Below are 21,010 nucleotides of genomic sequence, written 5' to 3' on the forward strand. Positions count from 1 at the left end.
TCGTGACATTTTCCTCAACACACTGAAACATGTGCAGTTTTGGTCTTATAATTCAACTATTGTCATTATAATTATAACATCATTAACATATATAGTTGATTTTCAAATGCTGTCTTAAAATACAGTTTTTGAAGTAGTTTTGGGATATTTATTGCTTTATCAACTTTTTAACTGCAACTTAATCAACTGATGCTACACCACAGAATGGATTTAGAATGATGTCACCTTTCCTGAAGTGGATTTCTGACACATCAGCTGTATTTTTTTTTTTAATTAGAATATCTGCCTGTAGAATTATTTAGTTTTGCACCTTAAGACCATTGTATAGAAGTCAGTTTGCAAAAGACTAACCTGAAAGATTCACTCTGAAATGTGCCACTTTTAAGAAGTGTTCTGATATGCTTACCTTCTGTCTCTAAACCAGCTAACTAACTGACTAACTAAATGCATTCTTAGTGGTATTATTCAATGCTTACTATACTAGTTTATATTCTCATAACAAGGGAAAAGAATGACCAGTAACACACATTATCACTGAATGCATAGCTGATTTTTAAAATCTTTACATAGACAAACATATTACTTATTCTACAAACTGTTTCATTTCTCTGTTGTAATAATTGGCATATCATTGTTTACTTGATGATAAAGGCACTGCTTACAAGTAACTGATTTATGCTGCCTTCTTTCATCATTACTTTTCTGAACATAATTGTCATCAAGAAACCAGAGTTCTTTATGTGTCAAGATATTCACAGCTGATGCCACTGTCCATGATATAGTATTTGAGTATAAAACCCAAATCTGATTCATTTTACTGTGTGAGGGAGTGTGTGTGTGTGTGTGTGTGTGTGTGTGTGTGTGTGTGTGTCTATAAGTGAGTAAATATGTATTGTGTGTTTACATATGTGTGTTTATGTGCACACACACTCTAGATAACAGGCTGTCTAAAAATATAATGATCATTATGGACAGAGACATGGTCTGCATACCTCAGAATAGAATTTCTATCTTTTTTTTTAATCAGTTTTCACAAAAACGAAATCCAGGAATTATAATTGTGATTTTTAGAAAAAAAATAGGTTATTACCATAATTTCATTGCTAGTTTTATTGCATCTATACTTATACAAAATTAAAATATGCTATCTGTAGGGCACTGAATAACATAGGTAGTATTAGAAGAAATAACTAAAATATAAAATGCAAATGATGATTGTTTTTGGCTTAAAATGCTAAATTACAGAAATAGCTCATATTTTCCAATACAGCATGCACATTTAGCATTTTGTAGTATTTCCTGGGAAAAGGAAAGCAGTTGGTAGTCCATCTGCACTTGCAAAGAATTAAGTTTTTGACAGAGAAAAGAATCACTTGTTTAGAGACCAGAGTATTCTAAAACATTCAAGTCCATCAGCTATCATATATGCACATGTATATGCCTTTAAGAATGGGGTCAAGAAACCCAGAGTGTAATTTCACCCTGTTTTAATGAATCAGTTTGTTTATTTGTTCCTTTCTAATGCCTCACTATAGCAACATGCTTAGCTGCTTAGTAATGAAATTATTAACTGCGTAGCCTGATTTGATTTCTTGACTTATGAAAGTCATGTGAGTATATCATGAAGATAGCGCAGATTATGCTTGGCAAATCTAATGAGAAGAACCTGTTTCTTAACAAGCAATTTCAGAGTGCTAGCCACAGTTTAGTGCCCCTGGGAACTTAAATATTGCAGTAATAAAGTACATCCCTCTCAGAAAAGCAAAATCAGGTCTGTCGCTGTTTGTTCCATCATCTGCAGGCAGCATATTAAAGACACGGCATACAGTTAGAGCATTCATTTCTTGTTCTATGAGATGCATTTGCTTCTAGGTCTCCCGTCCTAGCTGTTTTGGATCCATCCCTTAGGGAATACAATACGTTATACATCAGGTATATGTTAGTGAATGTATATCCATTTACAATGTTGCAGTTCATTTAGTTAGCTGGATACGCCTTGTTCTCGGATGATTTCTTTCTAGAAGATTATTTAAATGACGTTTCTTGTAGTCACCTCTTTTGTATATGCGGTAGCCTCCTGAAGCCTGAAAGCAGGCTACGCTGACTGCAGTCAGTTGCCACTGGACTATTCGTCCACACTGGTAATTGTCCTAAATTAGCTAGAGCGCTGTGACTCAAACACATCAGCAGGTGACCACTTAAGCTGGACCTCCTCCTCATCACCATCAGGGTGACTTGGTTTCTCCCAGCTGAGGAGGGAAACAATAACTGCCAGGTTGATTTTGCTCCAGATGTGGAAACACTGAGGAAGACAATCGGATCGTGGTAGTTGCTACCTGCTTCTACAATGCTTACCTTCTGGGACAAGCGAGAGTGAGCACCGTCTCTGCCTCACTGAACAGACTGCAGTATGATTTTTGCACTTATTTCCTGGAAGTGTGTGAGGGGCAAGACTGGGGTAACTTATTCTGGAGTGCCAGTAGCTGCATAATTCCCCTGAGCCTTTGATTTACATCATCCTTGGAATGTATGTGCATGTGTGCGCTACAATTTTACACCTCCTGTTCTAAAAGAAAGGGATTATTACAGTGAAACCGAAGGACCGGAGTTACTTGTATTGCTTATACAATTTGTCTCTAGCTCCTCTTACTTCAGAAAATAAAGACCGGAAAAAGCCTGGCATGCAGAAGGTGCCAAGTTAATTCAGAGAGACAGAAGTGTTAAAAAGGAAGTGATCCAAAATAGTCATCATGACAGCCACCAAGGAGCAGCTCAATGCTATCAGAGGAAGCCAGATTCCACCAGAGCAGGTAATACTTTAACTAGTGTTCACCCTAATGAAATTACAAGTGCCAACCGTAAGTTTAAAATTAGTGTTTTTATCAACAAATACAACAAAAATAAAAGCGCAGCTTACAAAAATGATAATTACTTCAGCTGGTAAAAGCCAATATTATTTGGTGGGTGACTTGTGGATATTAACACAATATTCATAACAAAGTGCTGGTTGCAATATGTATGTGTCAAAAACACGCACTTTCTCTTAAGAACCATTATGGGCACCAGTTGTCTGGTTATAATGCAATGCACACACTCATCTTTTACAAGTTATTTAGGTTGCACGAACTAGGTTCTGTGCCACTCCGGAATTGTTACTGCATTGTGGTTATCGTGCAAGAGGTTAAGCTATTATTGCTTTTGAGCCTGCATTGGTGTTACTTAGGCCAGGGAAAAAAAGTTATACTACTTTTTTTTTTTTAATTCAGGTATGAATTATCTTGGACAATGCATAGCAATGCAGTCTCGTCCTTGCAGTTTATTTACTTATTCTGTTTGGTGTTTAGTTCTATTCCCCACCTGTTAGTGATGAGTTTTGTTTGGCAGGTGAAAGTGAAATGTAACCCGTCTAGACTAAAGGCTCTAAGATTCAGTTCATGTACAAAAAAGCAGCTTATCTTCAAGACAAACGGTCCTTAGTTGCAATAGCTAGAGTCGACGTCAGCATTTGAATGCCCCGTAATTGAATAGGGAGATGGTTCTTGCAATATCTGTCATATTACGTCAATTACCTGGTCTAAACAGCTGCTGTCGACCGGCGGTCACTGGATAATTATTGTACTTGAAGAAGAGAGAGAGTGGTTAACTGCCAGAGGTGGTGCTATTTGTTCACTTTGCAGGGCTACACATCACCATTCACTCCTCGCATGCCTTTTGCATGCAGATCACATTGAAAGGTCAAGCTGAGCAGCCTTTGTCATCTGTAGGCAGAGTTTACTTGGAGGCATTTAAGTCACATTAACAAAAAAAAAAAAAAAACAGCTTTTGTTTATGTCATATTAATGCACTGTGATGAAGTATGCTTCAGGCATACATATACACAAGCTTAACAAAACAGAAAGAAAGTAAACAATGCAGCTCAGCAATATATATTTAATATTAAAATGTTTTTTTTACAGTGTTAGCTTAAACTAATGCATGCTGGAGAACTGTCCCTTGGATTTATTTAGAAACACCTGAACTGCTATTAAATATACCTAACAAAACATTTGGAATATAAATACAAGTATGTTTAGTTTTGTCTGCAAATATGCTGTCCAAGCTTCTGAATGCCACTTGTGGCAAATCAGAGAACTGCATCAGCATGTTTTTTTTTTCTTTTTATAATAAAAACCTCATTATTAAACATATTAAAGAGCAATGCTGACTAGCAGTGATGAGCGGTAATAAAACAGTTCACTTCTGGGAGTGAGCATTAATGTTAAATGTATATCACTAATTGTCTCACTCTTTATATCATATGTGCAAATGCATCTGTGTTGTGTGCAGCCATAAGGTAGTATAATTCATACCTTATAGCCCAGTATAGTATAGGCTAGAAAATTACAAGTCTAATATTTCAATTAAAAGAAAAAGATATTAATAGTAGACAAGGTGTAGTAAATCAGTGGAACAATGTATTGTGACACTGTAATCGTTTCCTTTGCCTTTAAGTTTATTGTAAGAACACTAATGGTAGGGTAGCACAGCCATGCCAAAATTATTTTATTTTGTTCCAGCTTCAGCTTAGTTATCTGAGTGTCCTCTTCATTGATTTCTTAACCACTAAACAAACACATTCACTATTTCCAGTTCAGATTGATTAAATGTAATTACAAAACATGGTTCAGTAACTGTATAGAAAGAAATGTAGCAACATGTACAGAAATGCTACATGCTCATTTGATTTATACCATTAGCAACCTAAACTACCAGGATTTGCATGTTACATTATTACACATACAACTGTGATACAATCACTACCACTTGTTTAATAAATACTTCTGACATAAAGAATCATGCCTTATATGCATACACACACACAGATAGATAGATAAAATAATCATATTTGTGTGTGGGTTTATATAAACTCTGCCCCAGTTGTTATATGAAAATGAAGCTATTCATTCTAGAATTGTTAAAGACACATATGTATATGTTAGGTGAATGGTGTAATACGTAAAGATGTGTGGCCATGCTTCCATATGCGGTGCTTAGATAACATAAAAATAACCATTCTCTGTGTTTCACAGCACAGTGACTACTGATCTTTTCAGACAGAGAATATTCAATGACACAGTTCAGTAGCTTTCAACTTTCCTGCGGTAGTACGAAGGCCTTAGCTTTATTGCTCTGCTTTTCAGTCTTAGTTTAAATCATTAGAATGACAAAGATTTTGCACTGATCCAGCAACAAATTGCTTTGGATTATTCCATTTTCACTAGACTAACTATAATCCAGAATGTATCAACATTGAAAGGTCTAAAAAGTAAATCATCTACTTAGCAAGTAATTAAACAATGTACTACATGGACGTTTTTAACATAGATTGTTTGCATTTTTTAATGCAAGTTAATGCACACATAATATATAATGCAAAGGCTGCCTTACACACCAGTGAGTGTAGTTGAATTGAACACCTATATTGTGATTACTCATAGGGGATTCTTCATCCCAAGTTGAACTTCATTGTGTGAGTTGGAGGCGCTGGACACTGGACTTTTTCACTTTTCTCAACTACTGTGTGGTTGTAGAGTTGACATATGCAAGTAAGGGCATATATGAGCCAAGTCCATCTCCAGGGGGAAAAAATATATATTTTAGGACATTTGTGTTATGCTTCTTCATGTTAAAAATCAGTAAAGTGAATCTTGCTGTAGGCTACGCAACCAAAAGTATGTGAACCATTAACTTTTTAAGTTACTTCAAGTAATATTTGAGAAAAAAATCCTGGTGTCATCTAGTGTTCCTCTGGCTTTGTATTGGAAGTAATAAGCATGGCCATTTAGAGGTATGGTACCCCCTCTCCAAACAGATAGAACATACATATCCTTCTTTTTTGCCCTTGTTTTGTTCTTCAGAATGCATGGACTATTACAGTCAGTCAATAATTCCAACTACAGTCAGTCAATAATTCCAACATTAAAAGTTTCATTTTTCTTATAGTTCAGAAAATAAGTCTGTTGTATGCCCTCCTCAGTTAATGTGAAGGACTAATGTTCTGGACTGTTGACAACCTACTTTCTGTGCAAAAGGCACAAAGTTCAAAGCTTTTTCTCAGTCTTGATTTAACATTTTAAGTGACTAAATGTAATATTTAAGAGCATTTCTGGTGTCCAGTGGTGGTGCTGACCTAAGCTCTGCTAACAAGCTGAGGAACAGGGTCCGAACATTTTTCCCTGATTTTCAAATCAATTTTTAAGTGACCGAATATAATATTTAAGGAGTATTCTTTGCATCTAGTGGTCGTGCAGAGGAATAAAGCACTACGTTGTTAATGATCTCCTTTGTGTGCTGTTGTACATGGTCTGGAGATCGTTCCCTGCTCTTCTACTTTTAAGAGACTTACTGTAAATCGCCTCATATATTCATCATGCTAAAAAGCATGCAGTTCTTTTAATTTTTAAAGTGAGTTAGGGTCATAATTAAAATCCCTAGTATCGACTGTCCCCCATTATGTCTAATGTACTGCAAACCATGTTGCTGTAATAACTTAAGTAGGTTAGGGTCGTAATTAAAATCAGTAGTGTTGACTGTCCCCCAATATGCCCAACATGCTACAAATCCTGTTGCTGCAATAACCGTTTAAGTAGGTTAGCATTGTAATTAAAATTCCCAGCCTAAAATCAGTAGTGTTGACTGTCCCCCATTATGTCCAACATGCTACAAATCCTGTTGCTGCAATAACTGTTTTAGTAGGTTAGCATTGTAATTAAAATTCCTAGTGTCTACTGTCCCCCAGTATGTCTAACGTGATACTGTAATAACTTGTTAAGTAGGTCATAATTAAAATCCCTAGTATCTGCTGTCCCCCAATGTGTCTAATGTGCTGCAAATGCTGTTGCTGTAATAACTGTTTAAGTAAGTTAGGGTCATAATAAAAATCCCTAGTGTCGACTGTCCCAAAATATGTCTAATGTGCTGCAAACCCTGTTGCTGTAATAGCTTTTAAAGTAGGTTAGGGTCGTAATTAAAATCCTAGGTGTATAGTGCTTTCCCCATACACCTGATGTGCTGTCAAAAGTTTTTTTCTGTTGACTTCTTTTACATTATTGTAAGAATTCCCTCATGTCTAGTCCCCCCCCCCACCCCCAGTATTGCAGATTTTACTCATTACTCTAGGGGAAATGTAAATGTTTGGCAGGTACACACACACACACACACACACACACACACACACACACACACACACACACACACACACACACACACACACACACCTAATCGTTTTATCCTCCTACCCCTCCTACTGCAAACTTATGCAGACACACAGTCTCACACACACACACACACACACACACACACACACACACACACACACACACACCACTACCTGTCTGATAAACTCTGTGGCAGTTGCCTCTGCTGCAGTCTCATACATTGAATGTAATGGGTGAATGCAAACATTTAGCCAGGTTAACTTACATAATTACCTGGCTGCATAAATGCCTTCCTGTGACATTTCTGGGGAGAATACACTGCTAATTAACATTGATTGATCCCTTAAAATGCCTCATCAGCATGTAGCTTGGACAAGGAGACTGCCCTCACAGTGATTCTACAGACCTTGTAGGATTACTGCATGGGGCCCGTCTCTGCATTGGAAAGAGCTACCACTAGCAAGAAAATGGCCAGGTTAGGGCTTATCACTGGTGGTAGCCCTTCTTGAATCCAAGGGAAAGTCCTTTATATTGCTCCTAAGACAATGTCTTGGAAATATAATATTAAACAGAAGTTGTCATACATTTTAATAATCTGTGCTTCCAATTCACCTACATGAAAGTAATACCAAAGTCACTGCAGTTATCAGATTCAATTGGTTTTCAGTTTGGTGAAGAGCTGGGAGTTTCTATTACTGAATTGTTTCAAAGTATTCCCATTAGAGGTGTATACATAAGTAGGGGTGAAAGAACACACTGTTTTAAAAAATATTTTGAGTTTATTTGTACCTTTTCTAGGACCTGTGCAACTTTTGTTTATACCTTTTCTTTGAGCTATGATGTGTTTATTATTTATGTAATAGTAATTTCGTTGTTATAGCTTAATGGCTGGTAAGACCATACAACAAGATAGGTACTGCATTTGTGACAAACTGGTTATGTCCATGTTTTTGACTTCATGTTGGATGATTAAAATGATAATACAGAGGTTTTATTTTGATTTTTTTCTGAATGCTTATTTTTTAATGTTTCCAGAAAGGTAACATAAATGTGAGAACTCTGAATTTGTGTTGTTGTAAATGGACACTCTGCATATTTACTCAAGTGACATATATTAATGCTAATCCATTCTCTGTTTTTCTATATTTGTTACGTATTTTGAAAAAGTGCCATATTCTGCTATAATGACTTTATACTGTGGAAGAGCACGAGCAGAATGTGTTAAATAATTTAAAACTCCATTTGCTAGTTATGAGGGTACATGTTGCATGCTTGCTGATGTGAGGCATTTAGATTTCAAGTGCTTGATAGCCTGACCAGGGAACAATCAGAAGTAGCGAAGTTGACACAGCTTGTCTTCTACCAATATTTAAAGATATAGAATCTACATGGTTAACTGAAGGACTGTCTTTTCTGGGCTGATCACCGATAATGGATGTTTAAAAAAGAAAGCCTTGTTAACATTTTACAATGATTTGTCACCATTGGTTTCTGCACCCTACAGCTAGTCTTTCATTTCAGTTCAGTTAGAATAAAAGGCATTTGTTTATTCTTCTAGTCATTCATTCATTCTGGCACGTGGCTTTTCAGTCTTACGGTCGCATGGGAGCGGGAGTATATCTCAGTAAAGTACAGGTGCAAGGCAAGAGAATAATTCCAGCTAGCAATCCTATCTATCTGAATAAACACACGCTCATGCACTCACATAGTCATGGCAGCAAATTCAGTATGTCTGTGGGATGTGTGCAGAAACTGTCTTAACAAGAAAAATATGGAGTCCATTAAAAAGCCAGAAATAACGCAGCCCAAGGCACTCTTCTTGAATGCCCACCTATAAAGCTTTAATTTTTGCATGGGAGAACCCCCCTGCACCACACGTTAGGACCTTAACCCTACATACCTCCTTATTTATATATACCAATTACATGGTTGCAGATCATTAGAGGAAAAGAAAAATAGAACACTAATTCCGAATCCTGAATTACACAAAGTCTCACAGTAAAGGAAAAAATATATATGCATATGTATGTGTGTGTGTGTGTGTGTGTGTATGTGTGTGTGTGTGTGTGTGTGTGTGTGTGTGTGTGTGTGTGTGTGTGTGTGTGTGTGTGTGTGTGTATAGACATTCTGCAATGTTATGTTTATCAAGTATCTATGTTTATACATATCTATAGCTCTTGCAAAACACTATGCACTTACAGGGAAGATATGTAGACTCCACAAAGAAGGCTAACAATCAAATTGGGATTCCCAGTTTCTGTGAGACAGCCAAGCTAACTTTTCTTCTACTCTGCTGCCTTCTAATGGAAGACATTTCTTTAAAAAAATAAGAAATATAGCACTTAGTTTTTTATCTATGTTTAGAATGCAAAGGAGACTATTTCTTTCACTTTATTAATTTTGTAGGTGAGCATGCCAAGCCACATATTCAGCCACAACCAGTGCCAAGCAGACAATAACACTGTGGTAAAACAAAGTAATAGTTATAATAATTAAAGCACACTACAACTGCTTATCAGATGGCATAAAGTGAATTCATTGAAGCACACAAATTTAACAAATGTATAGTTCATAAAAACGTATAAACAAAATTCCTGAAAATTGAGTACTCTAATATCATAGGGTATTAAGTTCCAAGCTGTAGGTGCTAACTTAAAATAGGCTTTTTCACCCAAAATCCTGTTAAAAGCTGACTAAAACAGTTAATAGCATCAGATCTGAAAGAATAGGAGCAGCATCAGAGTTAAAGATAATATTATGAAGACAGATTGGCAGCTGATAGAAGGGAACTCAAAGGGTAGGCTATATACTAATATTGATAATAGAAAGGGGTTCCTATCAGCATTTCAAATGTTGAAAATGCCAAATTTAATTTAATCAAACTGCAATGTTCGAAATCTCAGAATAGCAAAATGACAGAACATTGATTTCTTTCCCAGGGAAAGAAATTGGTAGGCCATCATCTGAGTTTGCTATTTCCTCCACTATGGTGCGGTCTCAGAGTTGGTATATTTAAGTAGAGGGGGTGTGGGAGGCACAGCCCCCCACATTGGGGTGTGGGGGGCAAAGCACCCTATTTCTGTTAGTGTTTAAAGTATTGAAACTTTTTTTTTTTTTTGCATGGAACACCGATTTCTTTCACTAGGAAAGAAATCAATGTTCCGTCAGTTCGCTGTTTTGAGATTTCAAACATTTCAGTTCGAGTAAATTGCATTCAGCATTTTCAGCATTCAATATGCTGGTATAGACCCATAGAAAGAGTCCCACCACTGAGGTTAGTATTACATCAGCCCTATAATATCATTATTATTATCAGGGTAGTGCCTCTTAAGATAAATATGAATGTTCTTCTCCGTAGGTAGGAAGAGAGCCACCATAGCGCTGAACAAACAAGACCATAACTTTGAAGAGTGCTTAGCAACAGAGAGTGGTTAATGTTTTCAATCTCTCACTTAAGGTTAATGAAAAGGGTACTGGTAATTTATCTTTTTGTAGACGGTGCTATACATCTGTGAACCTTCTGTGATCTATATGAAATATTACAGGATTGTTTATATATTTTGTACAACCCATGTTTGCGTTTATTTCATAATAATGTATCTACACAATGGGCGGCCACGGTGGTGCAGTGGTTAGCATTGTCGCCTCACAGCAAGAGGTTCTCCGGTTCAATCCTCGGCTGGGGTGCCTTCTCTGCGGAGTCTGCATGTCCTCCCTGTGGTTGCGTGGGTTTCCTCTGGGTGCTCCGGTTTCCTCCCACATCCCAAAGACATGCTGCAGGTGGATTGGACACTCTAAATTAGCCCTAGGTGTGTGTGTGTGTGTGTGTGTGAGTGTGTGTGTGTGTGTGTGTGTGTGTGTGTGTGTGTGTGTGTGTGTGTGTGTGTGTGTGTGCCTTCTGTGGAAGGTTGGGCACTGGGCTGGCAACTCAACACTGTAAAACTCCACTGCCAATTATGAGCAGACAGGTGATCTGCTGTGGCGACCCCTAAAGGGAAAAGCCGAAAGAAGAAGAAGAAGAATGTATCTACACAATCTGCTTCATGTCACAGTTTTATTTATTGTTTTGACAAATAAAAGTTGATTTCAGATTGCAGTCAGTTGTTTCTTTGGGCATTGATTTGTGGATATTTTAAAGCATTCTAGAACACCCCCTACCCCATGATAATGTTGATAATATTCAAGTGGAGATATATTGTTATGCTTCCATCTAATACCATAAATACATTACATTTTATCATCACATACGTATCAGCATGTTGAATTTTTTTAAAACTGTATGTTTTGCACCTAATTCCTAGGTATTGCAATCAAGTTGCCCCCTTCACAAAATCAGTTAGTCTAGTTATAATCTGAATACTGTGTGCTTATAATATTTATTATTTGATCACCCCTGTGATAAGCTGAAGATGATGAATCTAGTACTTAAATTGCTTTACACATGCATGAATTTAAAATCAATCAGATGTCCATAAAAAGCACTAACAATGTATATAAATTATATTGATTTGAATCAATGGCTTGCTAGATTCATGTCACTATTGCTACTGTAGTTTCCAGAGATTAATGTGTTAGATAAACATTTTGATTATTACTCGTATCAACCCCTATTTTCAACTAACAGTTTTTATACAAGGCACATGGCATCTTAAATTGCAGTCTGCTTGCATAAATGCAGAAATGCAGAGCTGCATGCCAACCATAGATCTTTGAGGTTTAAGATACTTCATTTCTATTAAAGCTGTTCTTGAGTCTATTTTTTGAAACTACTGCTAATAGTAATATTAATACAGTATTATTGATTACAAAATGGGTAGAACTCATATGCTACCCTGCGAGAGAGAGACAAACAGAATATTAATCTTGTAGGAGACCTTTATATGATGCTTGTGGCTTCAGTGTGGCATATGAAGCCAGTGAGAAACATGGATTGTGAAAAAAAATGAAATGACTGCAATCTTTTTTATGGTAACTAAACACAGCAATTTAGTCAGTGTAAAAAAGTAAATAAAATGAAAACAAATTAGTCAAGTTACAATAGTAAGTGCAACAGCAAGGTTACAGTAAGTGAGCATGGGAGAAAATGCAGGTAAAGGTAATGTACTGTAACTGTGTGTGTGTGTGTGTGTGTGTGTGTGTGTGTGTGTGTGTGTGTGTGTGTGTGTGTGTGTCTGTGCGTGTGTGCGTGTGTGTGTGTGAGTATGCTTATGTGAGTATGTGTATGACAGTGGAAGGGGGGTGAGACAGAGAGTGAGTCGTCATACCTCTCAATGGCTGTGGTCAAGAATTCTGTACAAAGTCAAAAATAATGAATAATGGGGTACAGAGATACAAAACTGGGGGCAATGTTTATATATTACACTAGTTCACTTAAAAGATGATCTAGCAAAATGTTTTGCATCAACATGCTTGTTTTCTGAGCAATAAGTTTGTGTGTGTATGTGTGTGTGTGTGTGTACACGTGTGTGTTTGTCTGTTTGTGGGGAGGTGAACTGCAGTGCTTTGCACAGTATTTATTTATTATTTTCATTTAAGTGTGAGTGTGTGTGTGTGTGTGTGTGTGTGTGTGTGTGTGTGTGTGTGTGTGTGTGTGTGTGCGCGTGTGTGTGCATGTATCTTTCCATATACAGCTGGGAAATATGCCCAGGGAGAAAAGCTCCATACACAAAGAATTAAAGAACACTATATTCTGCTATTTCTAAATATTGCCCAAGCTGTCTGGAATTATTGCTTGCTTATATGCAGTCTGCTTCATCAAAGGGCCTAATGAAGGTCATCATCACTATGCAGCCCACAGTTTTCTTTGAAATGTGTCCTCAGTTGCCTACTTGAAAAAGCCTTGTGGATAAGTGCATAATCTACCACTAGTATTCTCTGACTATATGAGATAAGCCAAATTCAGGACCCTGTGTTGTGCCGTAAGACAGTCAAGTCAAACTCCTCCATCTTCTTTAAGACTCAGCAGCTTTGCATTTCCCACTTTCATTCTTTCAGTTACCAGACTGCCTTCAATTATTTATTTGACTAATATGCAACAGAAAGCCAGAATGAAAAAAAAAAAAAAAGATGGTCATATTGGCCATATTTCTGTAAGGCCCACTCATATTTTGAATGATATTAGCCTTGGTGTTTAATCTTCTTTTTGTTATCTTTTCATTTCACACTATTTCATTATCCACTGGAACTTCTAGATTCTTCTACATACTGTTGAAATGCAATCATCCACTGATGTGTTTACTGTCTGTGTTAAATTATTTTTGTGAATGAGCTATAAATGTGCTTGCATGGCTTAGTAATACATCATGAAAAGGCTATTTACTGATGTCCAGTCTACTTGAGTTACTTCATTTCTTTATGGACTTAAAGAAAGAAAAACATTCATTTAATCTTTGATGGTACCAGTCAGACTGTTTTCTCATTTTGTAAATCAGTACTGTTTCTTTGATATTTCTCAATGACTTGGGATTTGAAATGTCAACTCATACATCCAGGACTCACACAAAATTGTATTAATTCTTGTAAATCACAAATATCAAGTGAACTAAATTATCTCTGTCATGATTCTTGGGGGTGAAGGTGCACATTTTAAAAGGGAGCTGGCTAAGAGTAGTTGACAAATCTTGTTAACCAAAAAGGGCTAACATTTTCCGTCCACTTTTCTTACCAAATATCCATGCTCAAGTGTTATATTATATTTCCCTCAGCTATGTGTACTCTTATTTTTTTAGTGCTGTTTAATATTTATCTTAATATTCCTTAACGGACCATTCATTATACATTACCTTAAGTAAAAATGAATGATCTGGCACTTCAGGACAGACATTTGAGTTATGAGGTGCTGAAGACTCCATTCTGTACTTTCTCTTTTTTTAACCTGGATCACTTCAGATTGCATGAATCTTAGCAAGCCACTGAACAGACACTGCGCCTCACTGCAATGAATTATTTCACATATTAATGTGTGGTTTATGTGAAAACAGCTTTCATCCACTTACAAAGAGAACATTCTCGCCTTCTGTTTTGACATACATAGATATGTAATTTTCAGTGCAAATATCACTTTTAAATAGAACCTTCGCTTACTTTTCTTTCTTTCTTTTTTTATTCTGGTTTGTAAGTGATTCCATACATTTTACATAATGTCCTAGAAGATTGGAGCCTCATTTTCCCTTCTCTTAATTTCACTTTCCACCTATTACTGCTATATAAATACCCTCTATGTGTATACATTTGTTGCTAGTATAATTTATCACAATGCATATAATGACACTTCTCTAACTATGACAAATATCAGAATTATCCTAATAATGTGTTTGATATCTTAAACCTCACTTACAATAAATAAGTGATTACACTGTTGTGATCATCTCCTTTCTATAAATGTCTGCCCACTCCTTTCAAAAGACAATCCATAAAAAATCAGTATATTTGAGCAGAAAATGTGATTTGCCTTTTATATCTAAGCTTTAACTTGAATTATTTGATGATATACTCACTGTGAACAATATGATCAGTTTCTGATATACTGTTAGACTGATGGTACATCTTGCCTACATATGTTTACACAATGCTGGCATTGTAAGGGTTTGAACCTGAACACTACCAGCCAGTACACCACAGGAAATATCAGAGACAGTTGATATCATCTTTGGGTCTCTTGCATTGCCCTGGAAAGGCCTGATGGCTATCAGAAGGATAGTCATTTCTATCACACATTTGGTACCCAACTGGTTAAACTGAAAAAAGAACTGCACACAAACCAGAATCAGTAACAAATGCAACAAATGTAAATTGACCCCAAGAGCATAAAGGGAGCTGCTACCTTCACTATGAGCTGCGTACCTCTATACTCAGATTAGGACTACTCAATGGTCACTTTCAGGGTTGAGTTTTTGGCTTAGCATACCAAGTGTTTTTCTTCTCTGTGGCTTCCTATGCCTTTTGTCTACGGTAGCTGTCTTCACACAAAGTACACTTACAGTCTCTCTCACACATACACATACTGACACACACATACATACATACACATACACAAACATATTTCTAAGGGAAAATTGACAGAATTCTACAATTCCATACAACCTTCTTTCAGAGAAGGTAGAACTGCAAAAAACTCTAGAAATGGCTGGAGTTCATCTACACTGATTACCTGAACAGTGTTGATCCAGCCAAATGTAAATTATAAAAATAATAATTACAAAATAGCAACAAGGCAAAAGAGATGTGAATACCTCAGTATGACAACCTACAGTGCTAAATAATGCCCTATTCTCAGAAAGTATCTAGCAGTGCATAATTAAATAAATAATAAATACCAGCAACTAGATATCCAAAACGAATAAATAAAAACTTTACTTGAACAATACAGACAGTGCTGGTACATATTAAATATGCAGAGGACAAGGTAATGCACAAAGATACAAAAACAAGAGTCGTTTATAAAAAAAAAAAAAAAAACCACTACGGAGGGATTTATAAAGGTTTCAGAAGGTATATACTATGTGCTCACTTTGTGTAACTTCTCTGAATGAATAGATAGCAAAAGCACTGTGATAGGGTTGGCCTTGAATTCAGAACAGTTGCCCCAAAGTATACACATAATGTAATGTAATGTAGTGTTCACCTGATGTTAACCTTTATGAATCTCCACCAATATCTAATCAAGCCAAGATTTCCCAAGCAAGCCTAGCTTGATTTTGCTTTCATCTCTAAATATATATGCACTGTAGCTTGTTATTTCTATTTTCATAGAAAACTGGGGTAGGAGTCAGGTGTGCATCAGACTGCATGCCTTTTTGTCAAAGAAAACAACTTCTTCCAACATTGCAGACCAATGAATCTTTTTCAGACTGTTTCTTTTACAGTTCTGGGTAGCTGCCTTTTTGAACATTTTCATTTCATTTCATTTTATGACTCTGTGTTTCCTGACACAGGAAACAAAGTCTCATTTTGTACTGCAAATATATGTGTCATACATTTGTTTTCCTTTGTCTCCATATCTGCACTTACAGAAAAAGGTTACAACATTTAGCCACATTTCCATGCCACAGGGAGTGCATACTGTGTACAGCTTATATAGTTTAACTATGGTTTTACAAGTGGGCCTACATTCACAAATAATATAGCCAAAAAAATCATCATATTTTAAACAAAGTTTCTTTACACTGGAACCACACATTGCTGGACAGCTTCCCGTATGTTAATTTTACTTCATCATATTTATAGCTTTTGATCTTTTAGTGAATTTTACTTATTATTGCATGATTTGATTTTATGAGCTTTCCATGACTGTGTCTGATTTGCTTAACTATCTTCTCTTACATAGGGTAGCATTACACATGGTATAGCATGCATATATTTTTGAGGGGTCTATATTAAAACCCCGAAAGGACTAAATAGCGAATGTATATACATCGACACATAAAGGTCAATGTACATACAGAGCGAAACACCTAAAGGGCAAAAACCGGAACGCCAAATGTGTTTCATCATCAGAATGCGCCACACAGGTAAGTAAAATTTAAACTAAAATATTAAATTAATTAGCTTTTGCAGAGGGCAAGCCCCCCTGCACCCCCCATGTGGGGGGCTTTGTCCCCCCACCGTCCTACTTAAATATAACAACTCCGAGACCGCAATGCAGTGGGGGAAAGGATATATTTCTTTATCCCCACTACCTTGCTGCTGGCTAAGAAACACATTCGGCATTCTGGTTTTCGCCCTGTAGGTGTTTCGCTCTGTATGTACATCAACCTTAATGTGTCGATGTACATACATTTGCAAACTCCAAGTAATTATGAAGCCAAATACCAACCAAAGTAAAAGAAATCCAGGCCACCTTGTTGAGGTAAAAAACAATCTTTATGATAAGTCAACGATACAAAATATGAGCGCTTTCGTCTGCAAACTAGACTTCTTCAGATAAGAATCATATACATCTGCTACCCTTTCCTTAAATAACATTTCCCCTAAATTAATCAATTAACATTTAAAAGGGAACTCATTTTGAAGTTGCACTTTCCACGAGTTTGCTATCTCTGTGCATTTTCCAAAATGCAGCTCCTGCAGAACAATTTCTAAAGAAAAAAACACACAATAACCTAAAATTAAAAATGTTGTACATAATATAGAATAAAATGTAAAAAGAAATATACATTACTCATACTACTACAACAATAACTGGGCATATAAAAAGGAGTCAAACACCTGCACCCAAAGATATGCTGTTAATACATAAATAGTACCATAAACCCTGTCGGGGATATTTACAGAATATATCTTTAGATCCAGAATTTCATTACCTAACATACTATTATAAAAGGAAAATAATCCTACAAAATACTTTACTTATTTTAGATAATATAGGGCAATATGGAGCTAAGGCAAAACCTGCTAAATATTTTCCTTTTATAACAGTATGTTAGGTAATGAAATTCTGGATCTAAAGATATATTCTGTAAATATCCCCGACAGGGTTTATGGTACTATTTATGTATTAACAGCATATCTTTGGGTGCAGGTGGTTGACTCCTTTTTATATGCACAGTTATTGTTGTAGTAGTATGAGTAATGTATATTTCTTTTTACATTTTATTCTATATTATGTACAACATTTTTAATTTTAGGTTATTGTGTGTTTTTTTCTATAGAAATTGTTCTGCAGGATCTGCATTTTGGAAAATGCACAGAGATAGCAAACTCGTGGAAAGTGCAACTTCAAAATGAGTTCCCTTTTAAATGTTAATTGATTAATTTAGGGGAAATGTTATTTAAGGAAAGGGTAGCAGATGTATATGATTCTTATCTGAAGAAGTCTAGTTTGCAGATGAAAGCGCTCATATTTTGTATCGTTGACTTATCATAAAGATTGTTTTTTACCTCAACAAGGTGGCCTGGATTTCTTTTACTTTGGTTGGTGCATACATTTGTACTTCTGATCTTTTGGTCTAGCAATAAAGACCCATATTTGAGGGCTCTACTTCTTCTTCGAAAATGTACTCAGTGTTGATGGGACTCAGATTAATATTCTTTCTTTCAGTAACAAGCTGTTTTACATTTGTTTCTGACCATAGCTTATGTCTTTTTTTTCTTTCCTATACTCTTGTTGATCACAGAAATGTTAGTAGCTGTTTGTACTGTGTAATGAATGTTTAAATATTTGCTTAATCTCTCAGGCTGTTGTGCAGTCTGTTCTATTCTTTTCTACTCTGAAATGTTTTACGCACCTAACTTAAAATAATCCATAGCTTTAATCTTACATGCCCTCACCTTATTGGATTTTTCTGGGTACAGCAACTTTTGAATTCATAGCTTGGTTATCCATGACACCTTGTTCAAAGCTTCACATCCTAATGGATGATTTCCTACTAGTCTTTCTAACTGTACTGTTATACAGTATGATCACGAAAGTCTAAACCACATCATGCACCGTCCATGAGGAAAGTCTCTTGACTCGGCGTGAGTGAACGGGTCGCAGTGTACCCTCCCACTGTGGTTATTTAAATCTCTTGTGATTATCAGTAACTCCCACAATTGATAGGTATGACGCTCTCATCCTTTTCACATGCTATTTAACCTAAATTCTGTATTATACCATGACACTATTGTTCAAGCAGAAAAGAGAATCTATGCAACTAGCTAAACAAAAGTACAGGAATCTGGAATACTGCATTTCAAACTATTTATCTTTTAACATTTTTATGCCATACATTATTTGACTCAATTTCTTTCATTTCAGCCATTAAGCAGATAAACATTCTTTCTTGTTCTGATATGGAGAGTCAGTCCATTTAAGTTTGTCCCTATCTACAAATGCATTTCCTCACTGTCAAATTATCTTGTAGTACAGTTTAAAGAGTCTAATGTGTTGCATCTGCTTTCACTACGAGTAGGCAAAAGCAAAAGTGAATATATTGCATTCGCCAAAAGAAATCTTGTCAGAAAACACATTTTTTAATTGTTTTTGGAGGGGGAACAAGCCCACTGTAACAGCCTAGACTTATATATATGGACTCCATGGTCTCATCAACTCAGAATGGAAGAAATTCCCCCAAAAGGGAATCACTTCTGACGCAGCTCACCAACTGTGATTTCCTAATGCGTTGAGCCTCAGTCAGTTGAGGCTTGAGCATTCAGTCTTCATCCACCAGTATGTAATAGTTGCATCTTTATAAGTTATTCCAAAAGATTCTACATATCAACTTGGGTTTGGGGTAAGGTTGTCATCTTCTGTCCTGTCTTAAGCATGTATTAAAAGAAAATGCTATGGTGAGAAGTACAGAAACTGAAAACACAATTAAATTACTTCCCTAATGTCACCTTATCACTGATGCAGCTGGCACAATTAGTATATAATTTAGGGCTATTAGTATAATCAGAAATCAAACACTCATATGGTGATTGAAGTAGAAAAATATGATTCAGCTACTCAGACAGTTGAAGCGTAGTTCAGTCATTGTGAATTGTTTTTCACAATATGTGTCATTCTTAGATTGTGTAGACGAAGAGAACAAATAGAACTAAGCCTGGCAATTGGCACAGAAGTTAAAACTACAAGCTTGAGTTCCTGTGGTGCAGGATTCGATCCTGTGTGCCCTAATTTGCTTCCTATTTGACCTTGAGCAAGTTACTTAACTAGATATTACTCCCAGATGGGGCTACCTGGTTATCTAATTGGAATATTATTATCATTGCGCCTTACACACTACAAGATGTTTTGACAGTGGGTGAAAAGTATTTGTAGATAGGGACAAAATGACACTGTCAAGGTGATCTTGTATTAAAACAGCCTGGTATAATTTATATAATCTCTTCTATGTACATCTTTTTGAGATGTAGTGCTTTACTCACATTCCGAATAACCAAGAACAGCATATTGGTAGTTTATAAAGCAGGGTATAATACTGCAGTCAGCTCCCTTATTTCTTACTGAGCAGATGACACTATAACAACTTGCTTTTGGTATGCTTTGTAGCTAAACATCTTTTCTCAAATTCCATTGATGATACGTCTGTTTAAAGAACATGAAGATTGCAGTGCCAGTGATATTTGTGAATGAGAACAGCAGATTTTACTACTGTTATCGGGCGCTAGACAGTATACTAGATATAAGGCTAAGCATTTTAGGCAAATCATTTTTCTTAGAAGATAATAGGATGCAAGGATAACAGGAAAATAATTTCATGTTGTGTCTGAAGAGATTTGTCCAGGTTTAGAATTTAGTAAGCTTCATAAAATCCTAGTATAGTTCAGAATAGCAGCTGTAGTTGGATAATTTGAATAGTTGTGTGCTTCTGGATAGTTCTAAAACCCGTATTTAAATACTGATATTGGCTACAAGATGTAATTGGTTTATTACTGAAAGCTAGGATTGATTCTCTCTGCACCAATTTGCTACTTTATTATTGAAAGCAGAAAATAAATAAATAAAGAACCACAGTGTAATATGATAAGAATTCATGGCACAACGTGTTAATTTGGCTTTGGCCAATTTTATTCTATTAAAGCCCATCTAGGTATTACCATTTTTTTATCTTATAAGAAAGTCATTTTGCAGGGGAGCACCATACAAAAGTTTGAAATGGTTCTGCAGACAGATTTGAATTGACTGAGGCAGGCTGCTGTTGTTTTTTCCCTACATTACAAAACTTGCATGAAGTATGGACCCTGCCCTGTAAATGTTATTTTCTTACATGCGACTAAGCCTTTTTGTTACTTTTTGCTGATATATTGGAACTACGTTATGGCAAATTATATCAGACATATGGATCATTGCTTCATTTGGTTTTTATTCTGTTGTTCTTTTTAAATGCAAA

The 21,010-nt window shown here is 36.1% G+C and overlaps 1 protein-coding gene across 1 annotated transcript in view; it reads left to right on the forward strand.

Moving 5' to 3' along the window:
- Positions 1-1,117: 1,117 nt before the first annotated feature.
- The window catches only part of DPP10 (dipeptidyl peptidase like 10), a 3,628,631-nt gene continuing 3,608,738 nt past the window's right edge, over positions 1,118-21,010 (forward strand). Inside the window, exon 1 of the mRNA XM_044074976.1 lies at positions 1,118-2,810. Within this exon, the coding sequence (XP_043930911.1) occupies positions 2,751-2,810 (60 nt within the window). The 5' untranslated portion in view covers positions 1,118-2,750. The remainder of the gene's footprint in view (positions 2,811-21,010) is intronic.

The sequence above is a fragment of the Protopterus annectens genome, chromosome 6.part0 (assembly GCF_019279795.1).
Source record: "Protopterus annectens isolate FY-2018-M chromosome 6.part0, PAN1.0, whole genome shotgun sequence".
NCBI lineage: Eukaryota > Metazoa > Chordata > Ceratodontiformes > Protopteridae > Protopterus > Protopterus annectens.